This window comes from Poecile atricapillus, chromosome W (genome assembly GCF_030490865.1).
Source record: "Poecile atricapillus isolate bPoeAtr1 chromosome W, bPoeAtr1.hap1, whole genome shotgun sequence".
Classification (NCBI taxonomy): domain Eukaryota; kingdom Metazoa; phylum Chordata; class Aves; order Passeriformes; family Paridae; genus Poecile; species Poecile atricapillus.
In genome coordinates, this window is record NC_081288.1 from 23,656,028 (window position 1) to 23,671,732 (window position 15,705).

The window sequence follows — 15,705 nt, forward strand, 5'->3', positions numbered from 1 at the left end:
CATGTTAGAGTGAGTGCCATTTTTGCCCACTAACAAGGTTTTAATCAAGGCATTCACTGGCTCTAAATAGGCCTTTGATTCTGAATTTGCATATCAGGAGGGGGCTGGGAGTATGAGTGGGTGGATGTCATGTCCCAGTGATTAATGATCTCTAGGAAGCCGAAAAGGGGAGAGTAATATACGCAGTATTTCTACCCCCTGGAGTAGGAATGCAAACACTATTGTGCATATCTGTGCATAGTCACTGACTTCCTGGTAGCTGGAGAATTTCATACACTCCTCTGCCACAAATAAAACTGTCAGTAGAGTGACAAAGATCAGAAAGCCGGGCTTCATTTATTGAAAAGAATAGCTCAGGCACAGTGATCCAGAAAATTAATTTTGTAGGTGTTTGGGAACTTGGTTGTTTAATAAGAAACTGGTAAAAAGAGAACTTTTGATGAAAGGCCTGAAACCACCAAATATTTGTTGAATTTCTTGTGTTTTGTTTCTCACTGTTCCTGAATTATTGGAGAGGAATACTTCCGTGATATAAAAGACATATCTTGAACAGGATTTAGAAAAAAACAAAGAGAACAAGCGTTCCCAAAAGTAACAGTGGTCTGAATTTCAATTACTAAAAGAGCAAAAGGGAGATGGCACAGTGTGGAACAGCCACCCAGTCTGATCAAACCAGAACCAGCACATTTGTTAGAAATCCTGTTATGGTCTGATGGCCATGATTTGCTTTCTCTTTTGCTAATTCTTTGTTAGAATTGTGTTAATAACTTAGAAAAAGAGGGCAACTTCTAAGTAGATATTATTAAAAGTCTTAAATGAAGTTGCTTGAAAAGTTTTCTCCGTTCTTGGAATACTTCACCAGTCCTTGAAACATCAGTGCTCATTGGTTCATTGATCACTTTGAGGACTGCATGGGTAAACCTGAATAGTTTTGTGCTATTTCTAAATACATCCATTTAGAAGTTTAGTTGGACATCAGCAAGTAAATACTGACAGAATTCTAATTTTTGCAGCATGTGCGTAATTTCTCCCAGTGTTCAGGAACAGTACAAGCCCAAGTCTGTACAGTGGGAACAGGGTAGATAGCAAACTCAAGGCATGAGTACCCTGCAAGAGACCCTTGCAAAGTAAGTCCCACCTTACTCCATTAAAGAGGAGGGAGGGACCCTGTGGCCTAATTGAAATCACTTAATGGCTCTTTGGAAACGCTCCTCTTTGTGTTGTAGAATGAGAACACTGCCAGTTACTGAAGGGTAGTGCTTGGTAAATAAACCTGAGTCTTTTTTTAACGTGTTTAAAGCCTTCTGTATTTCATATGTACTGCAAGTGAAATTAAAATATATCAGGGGACCTAAGAAATGGTCTTAGGTCTTTGCCCCCCTGTTACAGCAGGAGGAAATGTTGTCCATACTGTATTTTGCCGCATTAATGTTGGTAATGTAGATGTGTGGTAAAATATTTTAAGCTTCAAGGAGGAAAAAGCCCTGACCACTGCAAATCAATGTGAGAGTTCCCCCTGCTGTCCTGCAAGATCAGCTGCTGTAGCTTGCTGCTGGAAGCTGTGCCTTATCCATGGGATGGGATACTGACTGGGGGCTGGAAGTAATCCTGCACTGCTGCTTTTGGAACTTTTTGTCTTTCTTTTTCCTTGTTTGTTCCAAGAGCCAGCACTCAGGCGATAATGCAGGCCACCTTCTTTAAAACCCAGAGAGGAGAAAATAAAGCATTGTTTGAGTTGTAGAGCCTCTTTTTGATTGCCGTTGTACAAGCAGTTTATGGTGAGTTGTACTCTGTTTTTAATTCTTTCTTCCAAATGAATAATGAATTTTTAAAATCTGTTTCAGCAATGCAATCAACCTCTTAAGCAATGTTCCTGTTTCTTGCTTGGATGTTCTTATTAATTCATCGTCCCAAGAGGAAACAGATATAAAATACAATGGTATGAATATGAGAGCTATTCAGATTTTGCTGGATTTCATGGAGAAGAGAATAGACAAGGTATGGACTACCGGGAATTTTCACAAAAGGGACCTCTTTCACTAAAGCTGAAAGTGCACATATATCAAACTTTATATAAACCTTTCAGCCAGTACTTAGCACAAATATGGATACCCTACTAAACTGTGAAACACCTCAAAATAAAGAACAAATTCCTGTGAATATCTGAAGCTATTTGTTTATTTATGTCTGAGAGTGAACATTTGGCTCTTTATGTAAAGTTCATATTTTGACTGTCATATAGAACTTTACTGAAGTGTTCATAGAATTTGAAAAGGAAAAGTCATTCTTAAAATGTTTTATTTGTATTTGGTTTTATTTTAGGGAAGCAGCTATAGAGAAGGTCTGACTCCAGTTCTCAGTTTATTAACTGAATGCTGCCGAACTCACAGGAATATCAGGAAGTTTATCAAAGCTCAGGTATGTAAAATAGTCTTCAAATTTTGAATATGAAGCTAATGATGAACACTGAGGGTTTGTACATCAGTGCAGGACAGTGCTGTAGAAATAATTTTTCAGTCATGTAAATCAGTATATATTATGGCCAGAGTTCCAGGATACATTCTGTAGAGCTGTTAAATAATAACATCAGGGATATTGTAAAGCTGTGTTAATGTGAGTCACCATGGATTGTGTGAGATGGGTAAAAAGCTCAGTAAGGTCTTACGCTTAGCAAATAACCATTTCAGTGCAGTTAATTAAACTTTGCAGAGCTGTATGGTGGCCACTGAGAGCAGTGTTTTGATGGGTTCTGCTTGAGGTTTAGTTTTACCTCAGCAGGAAGGAGCTGTTGGGATTAAGATTTGTGTAGCAGTGTGTATCAGCTGTCTTGTCAGAGTAAAAGTGTCCCTGGACAGAAGCACACTTCATCATTTTGTCTCTTAAAAAAGCTTTTTATTACAGTATGGACTGTGGCTTTTAATTGGGAAAAAGATTTCTGTGCCATGATTAAAGAGCTAAAGGATCTGTGTAGCTTGGTGGTTGAGTGTGGTGTTTTCCATTTGTTTTGCTGCTTTTCTTGAGGTCAAGTGGAAAGAGTTTAAAAGATGAGCAAGAGAAAGAAACTGCTCCCCTCATTTCTGCTGTCCTTCTCCCAAGCTGCAGTGACTTTTGAGTTGCATCCTAGATGCTGCTCCCAGATCAAAGCTGTGCCTGAATTCATAAACGGAATTTAACATGAAAAAGAGCACTTTTTTTCTGCCTCTTTCATCTATGCCAGAGAAGTGTTTTTGAGCAATTTAAAGAACTTGGTCTTGTTGTTGATTTTTATTCACAGCAGTTAGTTTTTAGGATACTTTGCTGATCTGTTAACTTAATAAAAAAAAAATAAAAAAAGTTGCAGAGCCAAGTGTTCAGAAGTTAGAAAATGAAGTTGTCTGCATGTTTTTACCACATCTGGGCATCTCGATGTCAGGATATAATTGCATGCTGACTCCTGCCACAGGACCACTGCCTCATATAGTGCAGAGAATGGATGGATGTTGCTAACTGCATGACTGGATGTTTGATATTTTGAATTACCCTCATTGTTAAGTGCTGGCCTTGGGCTTTATTTATTGTGTGCTATTCAAATTGTGATCTGAGGACAGGATGATTGATTTCCTCATGGACTGTCCTATGGCACTCATCACTGTATTAGTATTAGAGTACTCTAAGAACATAATTCATTCTTACAACACACTGGGAGATGGCAGTCATGGTACTATCCCCATTGGGGGGAATAAGCAGGGACAAAGTAAAATGTTTTTTCTAATTGTTTGAATACTTGGTTTGAAAAAGGCAGGGTCTGTTTTATCCAAAACAGTCAATACTACAGCATTCATGTAAGGATCAGTTCCCAGTGAGTCCAATTTCAGTAGTAATTGTGCTGTAATTTTGCACAGGACATGACACTTTATGTTGGACATTTAGAAGATAAAGGACTTGCAATTTCTTATGATAATTAGTGACATACTTTGTTTTATTCCCTAATAAAATATTGAAGATCCATAATTCTTATTTGAGTTTTCAGATCATTAAATATTTCTTAATATGACCCAGATTTGTTTGCAGATCATATCATATATCTTTTGAATGTGAAAAAATTTACATAAATTTTGAACCTGAAGGCATCCACACAAGGAGGCACAAGTTAGTTTGCCAAAAAAGCCATCATTTGTGCACTTTTTGCCTTTCTTGAGGGTTGAAGTTAACAGTCTTAATGACCTCTAATGAGAAAATAGTGTGTTTGAGGAAATGTTAAATAGTGATTTTTCTAAAATACTTCTGAAATTTAGCTTGAGCTTTTAAATTGTTTTCTGGTTGAAATGTGCCTTTCCTCTCTATGTTCAGCGCATTTTTGAAATTTAGTAGTAGAAACTTGTAGCAGAACTTGCAGTATACTTGTTTTCCTGCTTTTTCATTAAATACATCATTGTTCTATATAAACCACACAGCATTTTAAGAGTGTAAGTTTCCTTAAACTGGTATTTCTAATACTTTTACAAGATCTAGGAGCAAAACAGAAGGAACAGAGAACATGAGGCTATGGCTACTTGTTGGCAAACTCTCTTGGGACAGCCATTTGTGCTCATAAACTCCTAATAATTGTATTTTTAAAGTCTGCATTTGAGACTGGGTATTTTTTTGCCCAAAATGACAGACCAGAAAACTTAAATATATTAAGAATATATTAAGAAGCAAGAGTTACTACTAATGCATGTGGGCATAGATGTCTGATTTTATTGCTTTTTTTTTTTTTTGGAAGGACAGAGTAACTGTTGACTACATTTGTTTTAGCAAATATTGGTTTTGCAAGGTATTTCCCTGCATTTTATGCTGCTCTTCCCTTTGTTTTGTGCTGCCAGGTACTGCCTCCATTAAGAGATGTTTCAAACCGTCCTGAAGTTGGTACAACAGTGAGGAACAAACTTGTGCGCCTTATGACACATGTTGACCTTGGAGTGAAGCAAATTGCAGCGGAATTTCTTTTTGTTCTTTGTAAAGAGAGAGGTAAAAATTACTTTTTCTTCTCCCTTTTATATAAGGTCTTGCTGTAATTGGTGTATTTGCCTCTTGCAGTAACTCTCAATTCTTACAGCATTCTGGAGGGATTTGTTTTGTAGCTGATTACAGCTGAATAATTTTCTGTATCCTCTTTTCAGTCGATAGCTTGTTGAAATACACAGGCTATGGTAACGCAGCAGGATTGCTTGCAGCCAGGGGCCTGCTAGCAGGAGGAAGAGGAGATCATTGGTACTCAGATGATGAAGATACAGACACAGAAGAATACAAATCTGCAAAGCCAAAGTATAGTATTGTTTTCAATTTCACATATCCTGTTGCATTTTTGATTCTTTTGACATAATTTTGGGGTTTTTTTACCTTTGTCAGAGAGGCCAGTTATGGAATGATATGTGCTTATTAACTCCTGTCTTCTGCTAATTTCATGGTCTAATTGTTGAGAAAACCACCTCTAATAGTGACCATCATATAGTCAGATATGGTTGCGGGGGGCAGGAAAAAAGGTACTATGAGAATGATTTAACATCTGAATAACTACTTAAAATTCAACTGTGGAAAGAGATTTTTAAGGCAGTGATAGGAAAACAAAAATTAGCAGCAAACTTAGCAAGGATGGGTTTTGTCCCAGTTTTTTGAGGAGTTCACATGAAGTTTGCCAAGCTGCTAACTATTGTTTGTGGGGTATATCTCTGTAATGGAGAGAGTAATGGTGCCACATATGACTAAAGGTTTTAGCCAGAATTTTGTTAAGGAGAAAGCCAGTAGGTTTAGTTTCAGTTTTGACTGAATTTCAGATTGCCTGGTACTAAAATTTTGCTAAAGAATCAAGCAGGTCACATAGGTAAATATGGAAGAAGCAAAATAACTTCTTCAGAAGTCATGCAGCAGGAATCCAAATATATTTTTTTGAAGGATTCAGTGACCACATAGAAGCTCCTTTGATTTTTATTGTAGTTGATTGGGTGTTAGAGGTTTTAGTTTATTGTGTTATGCCTAATATTTGATGCCATTTTAAAGATGTTCTGAAATTGTTGAGAGTGGAGATCTGAAATGTTAGCGTTACTCTTCTGTTTTACTCTGTTTTCCTTGAATTACACAGCCATGGTTAGGTATATGGTGGATGTTTATGGTTGATTGAAAGATTCTTATTAAGGTACATGAACAAAGTCAGGATTAAATGTATGAGATTTAGGAGTTACATTGCTTCTATGCTAAGAAATCTACTCTAAACCAGGAGGTTTCTTTTTATTTCTGCACTTCAGAATATTTTTTCTTGCTGTTTTCTCTCTTCTTTTCTTTCAAAAGCCTGACATTCAATTATATGCATAAGTAAAACTATAACATCTATTTGGTTAAAAGCTAACACTTAAATGAAACATTCAGGATAACTGTCTGTTGATTTATGCATCTGATTTTCGGTATTGCTGTTAAATGTTTGTGATTAAAATACTTGAAAGCGTAATGTGCCCTGAAAATTTTCTTTAAAACTACTTGTCTGCTTTTGTTACCATTTCTGTATCACTATTCACTTGTATTAACAGTGAAAATGAAACTGACTTTGTAAATGCTCAAAGTAAAGTAACTTAATCTGGTTTGAGCAAAAATCATCATCATGATTTAATGGCAACAGTTAACTAACTTAATGGAAAATTAACTGCATCCTGTCTATATTTTTAAAATTAGGCCTGTACAGAATTAGTTTTAGACATGGATCTATCATCCAGTTCCCTATTTATTTCATTAGCACTAATGACATTGTCATTGTTACCATCATCATTTGGAACAGGTTTCAAACTGTTCCTCTCTGGCTTCCAACAACAAGAACTACCAGCCTGTGCATTTTTGAGCACTGACAAGACATTAAGTGAATCAACATGAAGATACAGTCACGATTCATGAGAAAATATGGTATAAATATGAACCTTGTCTATTTATAACAAAACCTTTCATGTGTAGTTCAGACAGTTTTAGTCTTGATGGTTTCTGTGAGTTCTTCCTGTTTCCTGCTATTAGGAAAATAGAAAATATACCTATTCTTGCAGAAATGTAAACTGTGTTGTTTTTTCACCTCCAGCATTAACCTTATCACTGGTCATTTAGAAGAACCAATGCCCAATCCAATGGATGAAATGACAGAAGAACAAAAAGAGTATGAAGCTATGAAGCTTGTCAACATGTTTGATAAACTTTCCAGGTATTGTACTATAGCTGCTTTTGAGAGGCAGCTTGTATCCTGGCTCTTTACTAAGGTGTAGTGCTTTAAAATAGTGCTAGAATCAACTTCTTTTAGGATTAGGACCGCTTTAAAAGCAGAGAAAAATCTTTAGGACTTGAAAGGAAATAGTGGTATGTTGCAGGACTTCAGAGGAAACCTCGTTTGTAGACGATTGGACAGAACTGGGAATGTCTGCTGGTGAGAGGACCTGCCTCCTGAATAGATAGGCTGATGGTAATGAAGAGAATTTCTTCTTTTAAAGCATGGGACACAATCCAGGCCCAAGGCAAGCGTGCTTATTTTCCCCAAGTTAATGAGCAGCATCTCATTGTAACTACTTATGCCTGCTGCTTATATGAGGAACAAATACAGTGTGAAAATAGTTGTTGTCAGAAACAATAAATTCTATAATGGAGCAATTAGAAGGGAATTTGCAGTTAAGTGAGGACTGGATTACAAATCAGCCTTTGTAATTTGTTTTATGTGATGAAGGTAGTGCCATAAAAGAAATGTATACTTAGTGTGACATAATGGTGTTACAGTATTGATACAGAGAGTTATCTTCAGTTCATAACAGTCGATGTACGAAAGAACATAGACCTGTGTTGTTATCTCTATATTTTTTTCTCTTTGGCTCAACATGCCTAGAATTTACTGTTTTTTCTTTCCCCATACTTCTGGCCATATTGGAGTGATTGCTTGTAGTTTGTTTTTTTTTAAATTCATAAACAAAGTTACACTCTTGAGAAACACTTATGTGATACTAATTTATCATTGAATTGAGCTGTAAGAGGTATATATATAAGTTTCAAACATGAAAAAAACTCAGCAGCTATAAATGTGCTTGTTTTGTGAGCGTCTGTAGATAGTCAGTTAAAAAGATCTATTGAGAGAAATTCAGCAAAAAAAGTATTTTTTACATCTCTGCTAAAGATTAGGAATATAGCAAAAGATACAGGAGAATCTGGATTTTACATTAGCTGTCAAAAACTGAATTACAGGCAGGATTGAAAGCAGGGAAGGAACTTAAAACAACTGATCTGAGACTGTCAATGAAGTAATTGGATTTTTTTTTCACATTATTTGCATGGAAAGCAAGTGTAGTATGTCACAGTCTTCTTAGGAAAGAGAAGAAAATGCAATGCACATGTAATCTTAATTGAACTACTCTGTAAAATGGAATCATTGCTATGTTAAGCTAGAGAATTAAGATGCTGAGCATCAAGGCTACCACAATAAAATGGCTAACTGGTCTAAAAAGTTCTTTGAAAGAAAGATTGAGGCTGCAGATAAGCTGAGATGGAAGACAAGTCAGTTGCTGTCACTGCAGCAGTTACACAAAAACTCCCAATAGTTACTGTGGCACAAGAGCCCTTTCAGTTTGGAGGGTTGGAGGCACCTGCTGCAGTGCCTGCCACAGGCTGACAATAACTGAGCAGCTGCTGCCCTGTGTCACCACTTATCCTCTTGGCCAGCAGCACTGCTGTCACCTTGGGCTTTCTGTGCCCCTTACATCCACCTGCAGTTTCTTCTATAGCACTTACACTGCTTCAGGGCTGGCACTCTGTGGGAGGGTTTTTGTTTGTTTAGTACTGTGGTTACTGTCGGACAGTGTTGTTGATGTGACCCCTTTAGGTGCTGTGATAACATTAATAAAATCATTTCACTGTTCTTCCCACACTTCTTGTTTTACTAAAAATTGGGGAGGAGGGAAATGCTGGCAGGAAGGAAAAAGAAACTAAGACTTGGAATGGAGAGGCTGTGTGATGTTTTTCATGAATGTAACTGAGTACAATTATGGGCCCTGCTGATGTTAAACAACATGGGACATTGCCAGTCCTGCATACACGGAGTTAGTACCATGCTGATAGTAGTGGGTGTCCCTCCATGGTTTTGGAATAGGACGCTTGTGCTGCCTCCAGCTTTGGCCCTTCAGTGCTGGGAGTCTGCAGTCTTAAAGCTCTGTGGAATGCACTTCTTACCCTTGCTTTGTACCTTGCAGATGCAAAGCAGAGGTTGCTTGATTGGAGTTTTTAGTTGATTCTGGGGTTTGAGTCTTCCTCTGAGGCAGAGCGCTCACGACAGGTTTCCTGCTTCTGCTGCTCTCTCTTGTCATCATAGAGGGGGAACTGTGCCATGAACAGGTTCTGTTTGATGCAGTGCTTTGCTTATAGAGGGGAGGAAGTTGAACAGGAACAAAAAACTGATCTTGAGCAAGTTTATATAACTTAGTGCAACCTGAACAGGAGCTTAGAGTAAACTTGTGTGATGTACAGTAAAACAGGTTTGCTTAGTTCACTGGTGTTGTCCCAGCAGTGGAAGCTAAGCTTTGAAGAGCTGTCACACTTCTACTGGAGAAAAGCATGGGGAAAAAAAAAAAGAAAAAAGTTGAAGGACTTGAAGGACAAGCTTGTCAGCTTCCCTCCCTGACCAATGAGGATGACCAGGCCAGTTTGTCACTGGGGCACTCCAAATTTGGCTTTGACTAGCTGAATATCAGAACTCATAAAACAAATTTGCCAGGCAGTACTACTTCATTGGGAAATTACAGCCTTCATTAACGGCTGCTGAATGCAGCTGTACCCTTTGCAAAGTGCTGCATGCACCATACCCTTTGTAAAGATTTATTGAAGCTATAATTACAAAGGGACATCTTTTTCTTAGTTCTATAATATGCCAGTGGATTTTTGCTTTTCAGGTTTCTCTTTATTTTCAGCATTGGCACTGAAAAATTGATTGATGCTTTTAGTCGTTTCAAGTCATACTTCCTAAGCTTTTCTACTCTTTTAGGTTGTTGGTGCTTGGGCCTGTTCATGAGGTAATTGACCATCAACAAGGCTAAATTAAAATTAATCACCCAGTTTTGATTTCTCAAAATACCTGTAGGAAAGCTGAATATTATTGTGAACCCATTTCCCCTGTGCCAATATTTTAACACAGATTCTACAAAAGCTTTTATAGAAATCAGCATTTTGATCAAATTTGGCTGAGATTACTTTTTTTTTAATCATGAAATCTATAGAAACTACAGGTGTAAATGAACATGATGAATCTTGATTATTGCATTTCTTGGGAGATGTACATACTACTTAGGGTGATCCTGGACGACTGAACTTGGCCCTGATATAACTCTGTGGGTTTTGTCTGCATTAAGTGTCTTGTTGGTTCTTTAAGAGCTGTTTGGTGACTGTAAGTCAGTGTCCTCTGCACATGATGCACATCTTTGAGCTTTGAAAACTCCCCAGATCTGCAAGGATTTAACTCAGCCTTCCTTTTTTTTTTTTTTTTGCAAAACATCCAGTTAGCCACCTTAAGTCAGTGTTGTGTGATATTCTGTCTATATAATAGGTTATTGGAGATACTCCGTGTTAATTAAAATGTCTGGAAAAAATGCTAACATTTTTTCTATTATAAATGGTAGGTAGAATTGTATATTAATTGACTAATTTAGAATGTCAGGATGCTTTTTCCAAGCCAACCTTGTATTAATAGCAAGAATCCTTTTGCTGATAAAATGGTCTCCAATTATCACAGCTTGGGTTTTGTTGTACATTGAACAGAAGTCAACAAAACGAGCAAGAGAACCTGTCTAAATAAGGTACCTTACTCATTAAAAACACAAAATTAATCATAGGATCAATGAAGAAGGCAATGCTACATGGAGTTTGTTTTTTTCTTCCCTTTCTAATCACAGAACAAAATAATGTTCCCTGAAAGGATCGGAACTATTATGTGGCACTCAATTATAAGGAGGTGAATAGGTCCCCAAGACGCTGTTTTATCAAAGGGGCAGGCTGGTGTTTACATGATGGCTGTTTGATTACAGACACCATCATTAATTCTGTGTGGCAGTGCTGCCCTGCAGCACAGACAGCAGGCAGGAGAGAGTCACCCTTCAAAACAAGGCAATGATTTTTGAGTTATCAAGCTAAATGGCAAGCAGGAAGGCAGAACTTGTATGGATATATTTGAAGGGACTCTTGGGAGATCTGGAAGTGGGAGAAGAAAATGCATTTTACCAACTGTTTAATGATGGTGTGCTTCTGAGTACACTTGAATAGAATGCTTTGTTTGCAGTAGAAAAATGAGTGTTGCAAGGTGCATCTGAGTATGTGGAAGGTCATCTAAGGATGTTTGAACATGTATAAATACACACATTGTGTGCTTGTATAGAACTTCATGGATATGGAAGAATTCCCACTGCCATCTACTGGGCTGAGGCCAGTGATGTTCTGTGCTATGCATGTGCTGTAAATATCCAGTTTCTGGACAGTGACCTGTTTTCTGAGGCCTGGCACTTCCCTTCCCACCTTGTATCTCCCCATGGACAGTGAGCACATCCTCCAGTAGTCCAGGGTGTCAAAGCACAGTTGAGGTCTAGATTGTGGTTAGAAACAAAATGGGCTGATCCTTGCTTCTTCTCCTCCTTCCTTTGGCATTATTCTTTCTTTACACAGTTCAATTTTACTGGGTAGCACTTGCCTGGTGAAGGATGTGTGGAATTCAGCCTCTTAATGCAGAGAACAGCAAATCCCTACCAGCACTTCCATCCTGCTCAGGGACTTGCAAAGCAGGAAGCTCAGGCAGGAACAGAAAGGTACTTGATAAGCATCCTTGTTATTCTGTTCAATGTGAGTTCAGCATGACTCCCATTGTTAAAGGCTAAAGCTAAAGCAGGATGTGAAAGTGAGGCTGGAAAAGGGAAGCCTCAGAGAAAGAGCTTTGCCTTTATAACTGACAAATGATGAGATGGGACTTCTTGACAATATTTAAAGGCCTAAGAATTGTTGGGAGGAGAGGGAGGTCCCTATATAAAGGGATCTTGGGACCTTGATTTCCTGTTTCTCTTTTCTTTTTCATGAACAAATTCTTTATCCTTTATTAGCCATTACAATTCATTTATTACCAAATATAAATGGCAAATGACTAGAAAATGATGTGATTCTTTGACTTTTGGCTGCAAGTATTAAATGTTGCAATTTAAGTGTACGCTTTGGGATTTTTAAAACAAAAATCTAGGATCCTTTCAGCTTAAAGGGAAAGCAGTGGTGATTTTGTTATTCATGGCTACATTTTTGCATTTTAGAGGATACTTGTTTTGTACCATGTTTAAAGTTTCAAAAACTACGAGACCTCAGATGTATAGGATTTTTTCTGTGTGGAAAAAAAGTCTTTGCTGTGAAACACAACTCCAAAGCATTCCAGCTTTGCCTTTGGGGGACCCCAATAGTGGGCAGGTTCTTGTCCTCCTTGGACACCAGATTTGCAGTCTTCATATTTTGAGCCCATTTGAATCTGATTTCGAGGGCTCAGAGGTGTCTTTAACATACATCTCCAAGAGATTCTCTGAGTGCTGTCACTTGGGCAGAATCTGCACACTATGGATTGCATTATCAGGAGGGAGGGGACTCACTTGCAGTCCTGAAGTAACGGCGAGCTCTCTCCAGTCTGTTTAAAGATGGATCCTACTCTTCCACCCACGCTGAGGGAGAGCCTGGCCTGTGCTCTTTGATCTGGTCTTGCAAACCTTCTTCCCTGGCATCAGACTTGCCATGATGTCTGGTCAGCCAAGCCACAGCAATTGTTTCTCATGTGGCATTAGTGAGTTTTTCGTTGTAGGATCTGATGTCACATCTGCACAAACAGCTGTATTTATCTTGCTGGTCTCTTTTTGAGATTTAACTGCATCTTGACTGTGCAGTGTCTGGCATATGCATGCCATGTCACTCAGATGTTGCCTTTCTTGCTGTTCCTGTGCATGCATCAAGGTTGGATTGATTGCCAGCTGTGTAGAAGGAATTGTCCCTTTTTTCAGCCATGGTAGTAGTGCAGACAAGGCAGGGAGCTGGTGAGATGCCTTTGCTTCCCCACAGAGTGATGCAGTTTTATTGTCTGTGGCTTGGGAGGGTGGTAGATGTATCTTGAATTGACAGTTTTACTGGGCTGTCTTTCAACCAAGGGGTAAAATCACACCAAACCTCTGCTCCTTTATTTAAGGTGACTCTTGAATATTTAGAGGTATTTTCCCTTTTTTTTTTTTCAGCATAAAATCAAAATGTTATCTTTGCCCTTACAGGTTTTGCCATAATCCACATATAAATGAGGTGATAAAAAGTAAGGATTAAATAAATCTTTGCTAATACTTTTTGATTGGCTTAATCAATAATTAATCATCTCTTAGATGAGGCTGTAGCTTGTGGAGTAGATATAATTGGATTAACTGCTGAGCGGCCTTTGGAGCTTTGAAGAGATTAAAATGGCTGTAAATCCTGTAATTAAACTGCCACAAACAAAAGCAATAGTATTAGAATCAGTCAGCTTTTTTTTAAATGAATCAGCAAGTCCTTAACACACCCCTAGTACTGGTGTAGGCAGAGTCTGTTCTCTTAACTGATTTATTTCCTTCAACAAGATGAATATGTATCAAATTATTGTTTTAATTGCTTGGGCATATATTAGCCAGAATGGCAGGTGAAATTTTAGGAAGAGCTGGCTGTCAGAGAGCTCTCAGAAAAAAAGCTAGTTTGTGTATCTAAAACAGTGAACCTGCTCCTTGTCTTGAGCCCATTAGGCACTGACTTTTCATGGTGTCTTTAATTGGCTAAGTAGGCTTGGCCTATATGAATGAAGTCTTTATCTGTCCTGCTCTTCCCCTCCCACCTATTTGGGAAGGTTTTTTGTGCCTTTTTCTTCAAAACAGAGGGCTTTAGCAGGAATAACTTCCTTTTAGAGGCTCATTATGTATCGAAGCATGTACTGTATGGGACTATATTATACACATAGGAATTGATATGTGTGCACATGCTAATATGGATGCTTTTCTTCAATCTCTCACAGAGATGAGCTCATAAAGCCAATGGGAGTGCGGCCGGATGGGACAATGGCTCCTTTGGAGGAAGCAGTCAGCCAGTACCATACCAGCAAGCAAGAGAGCTCAGATTCAGACTAAAGCATCACCTGCTTCACTCTCAATTCTCTTCTAATCCACATTTCTCCTTAGAGCCACATCTTTTATCATCGCATTAGCCAGCATCACTTTAACTGTTCTATTATTGGCATATTTAAATGATGGGTCCTGTGCTGTAATGTCTGAATTTTTATTATGTCTGTTTAGAGAACATATCAATTTATTAGTTTATGATCTTTATTAATTTAAAATTAAATGTATTTCAAAAGGATAAAAAGTGAAAGCCTACAGTGTAAAATATAGTCCACTTTCATTTTCCAGAATCCTGTTTTCTGAACTCTGTAGGTTTTCCCATTCTTGATAATCTTTTGTATTGTCTTGCCAGTCTTCCTCTTTATATAATTGTATTAATGAAGCGTGTTTACTTAATGGCATTTAGGAGCAGAGGGTGTTTAGACTTAGAAGTCTGATTGACCTTGTGAGGCTGCTTTAGCTGGCATTGAGCAATGATTTCAAAGCTCCCGTTTTTAAAGTGCCCTGGAGTTTCTTACTGCTACAAACTTCTCCAGTTAAGCTGCTCCTTAAGATTTTAACAATGTCAGTGACAGACTGCTTCTAAAACTGCCTTTAAATTGGGAACAAGATGATGTATGTTGTATGTCTTCCCTCCCTCCGTGGTTAAGACCACACGAATATACCCCCTCCTCCCTTCTTTGGTTAAGTAAAAACATCCCTATTGAAAATGGTGTTCAAGTATTGCACTTAAATGTTGCCATGAATGGGAGGGGACTGGAGTGCATGTGCCAGTGTTTCACTGAATTGGAGCCTACTTTTGGAGATTAACTGCTATGCCTCATTTGAAGGGAAGTCAAACTAATCAACAAAGAAATATTTCCTCTTAGAGACAACTTAGGAAGCAATGGGATAGAGAATGGGTGGGTGGAAAGGAGAAGAAAGTGTCACTTTTGATTCTGTACTCTTTAAAAACAAAGATTAAAGTTTCAGGCGTGCTGCACTGCTGTTGTTGCCTCTTTGCCTGCTTGGTTTCTTTCAGCATGAATTACATGAAGAGTTAATCCATGCCCTAGTTTCTAATTCTATATTTTGTGCAGAAGCTTAAACATGCCATTCACTGGGAAAGTTTCAGAGGTTGGTATGGTTCTCCAGTTTCTCCTTGATGCCTATGACTTGACACTGGTTCTCTGAACTAAGGAAGCTGGTGTTCAAAGACTGTGTAAAGGGGAATTTGGTAAGAAATTGTGCTGTGGTTGCTCATGTGAGGAGCTTCTACAGATGATCCTAGTCTTCCAAAAGAATTGAAAAGAAAAAAATAATGCACTGCTGTCCTCTCAGTGGTTGAGTTTGTGTTTCCAAAGGACACGGCCCAGCCACAGCAATGTATTTCCTGGTACATATGTAATACGTCATACTACTACATGACTCGAAAAATGGAAGAGACCAGTTGTTCAAGAGCAAGAAATGTGCTTGGCTGCATCTAAGCTGGGTCTCAAAAATGTAATTCTGGGTTTAGCATCATGCACTGACTCCGAGCCCAGCACAGGCAAGTATTGTATTGTGTGCC

The 15,705-nt window shown here is 38.3% G+C and overlaps 1 protein-coding gene across 1 annotated transcript in view; it reads left to right on the forward strand.

The window, feature by feature from the left end:
- The window catches only part of LOC131592227 (synembryn-B-like), a 32,161-nt gene extending 17,029 nt beyond the window's left edge, over nucleotides 1-15,132 (forward strand). Inside the window, exons 5-10 of the mRNA XM_058863612.1 lie at nucleotides 1,845-1,998; nucleotides 2,323-2,418; nucleotides 4,845-4,989; nucleotides 5,142-5,286; nucleotides 7,076-7,195; nucleotides 14,054-15,132. Coding sequence (XP_058719595.1) covers nucleotides 1,845-1,998; nucleotides 2,323-2,418; nucleotides 4,845-4,989; nucleotides 5,142-5,286; nucleotides 7,076-7,195; nucleotides 14,054-14,165 — 772 coding nt within the window. The 3' untranslated portion in view covers nucleotides 14,166-15,132. The remainder of the gene's footprint in view (nucleotides 1-1,844; nucleotides 1,999-2,322; nucleotides 2,419-4,844; nucleotides 4,990-5,141; nucleotides 5,287-7,075; nucleotides 7,196-14,053) is intronic.
- The last annotated feature ends 573 nt before the right edge of the window (nucleotides 15,133-15,705 follow it).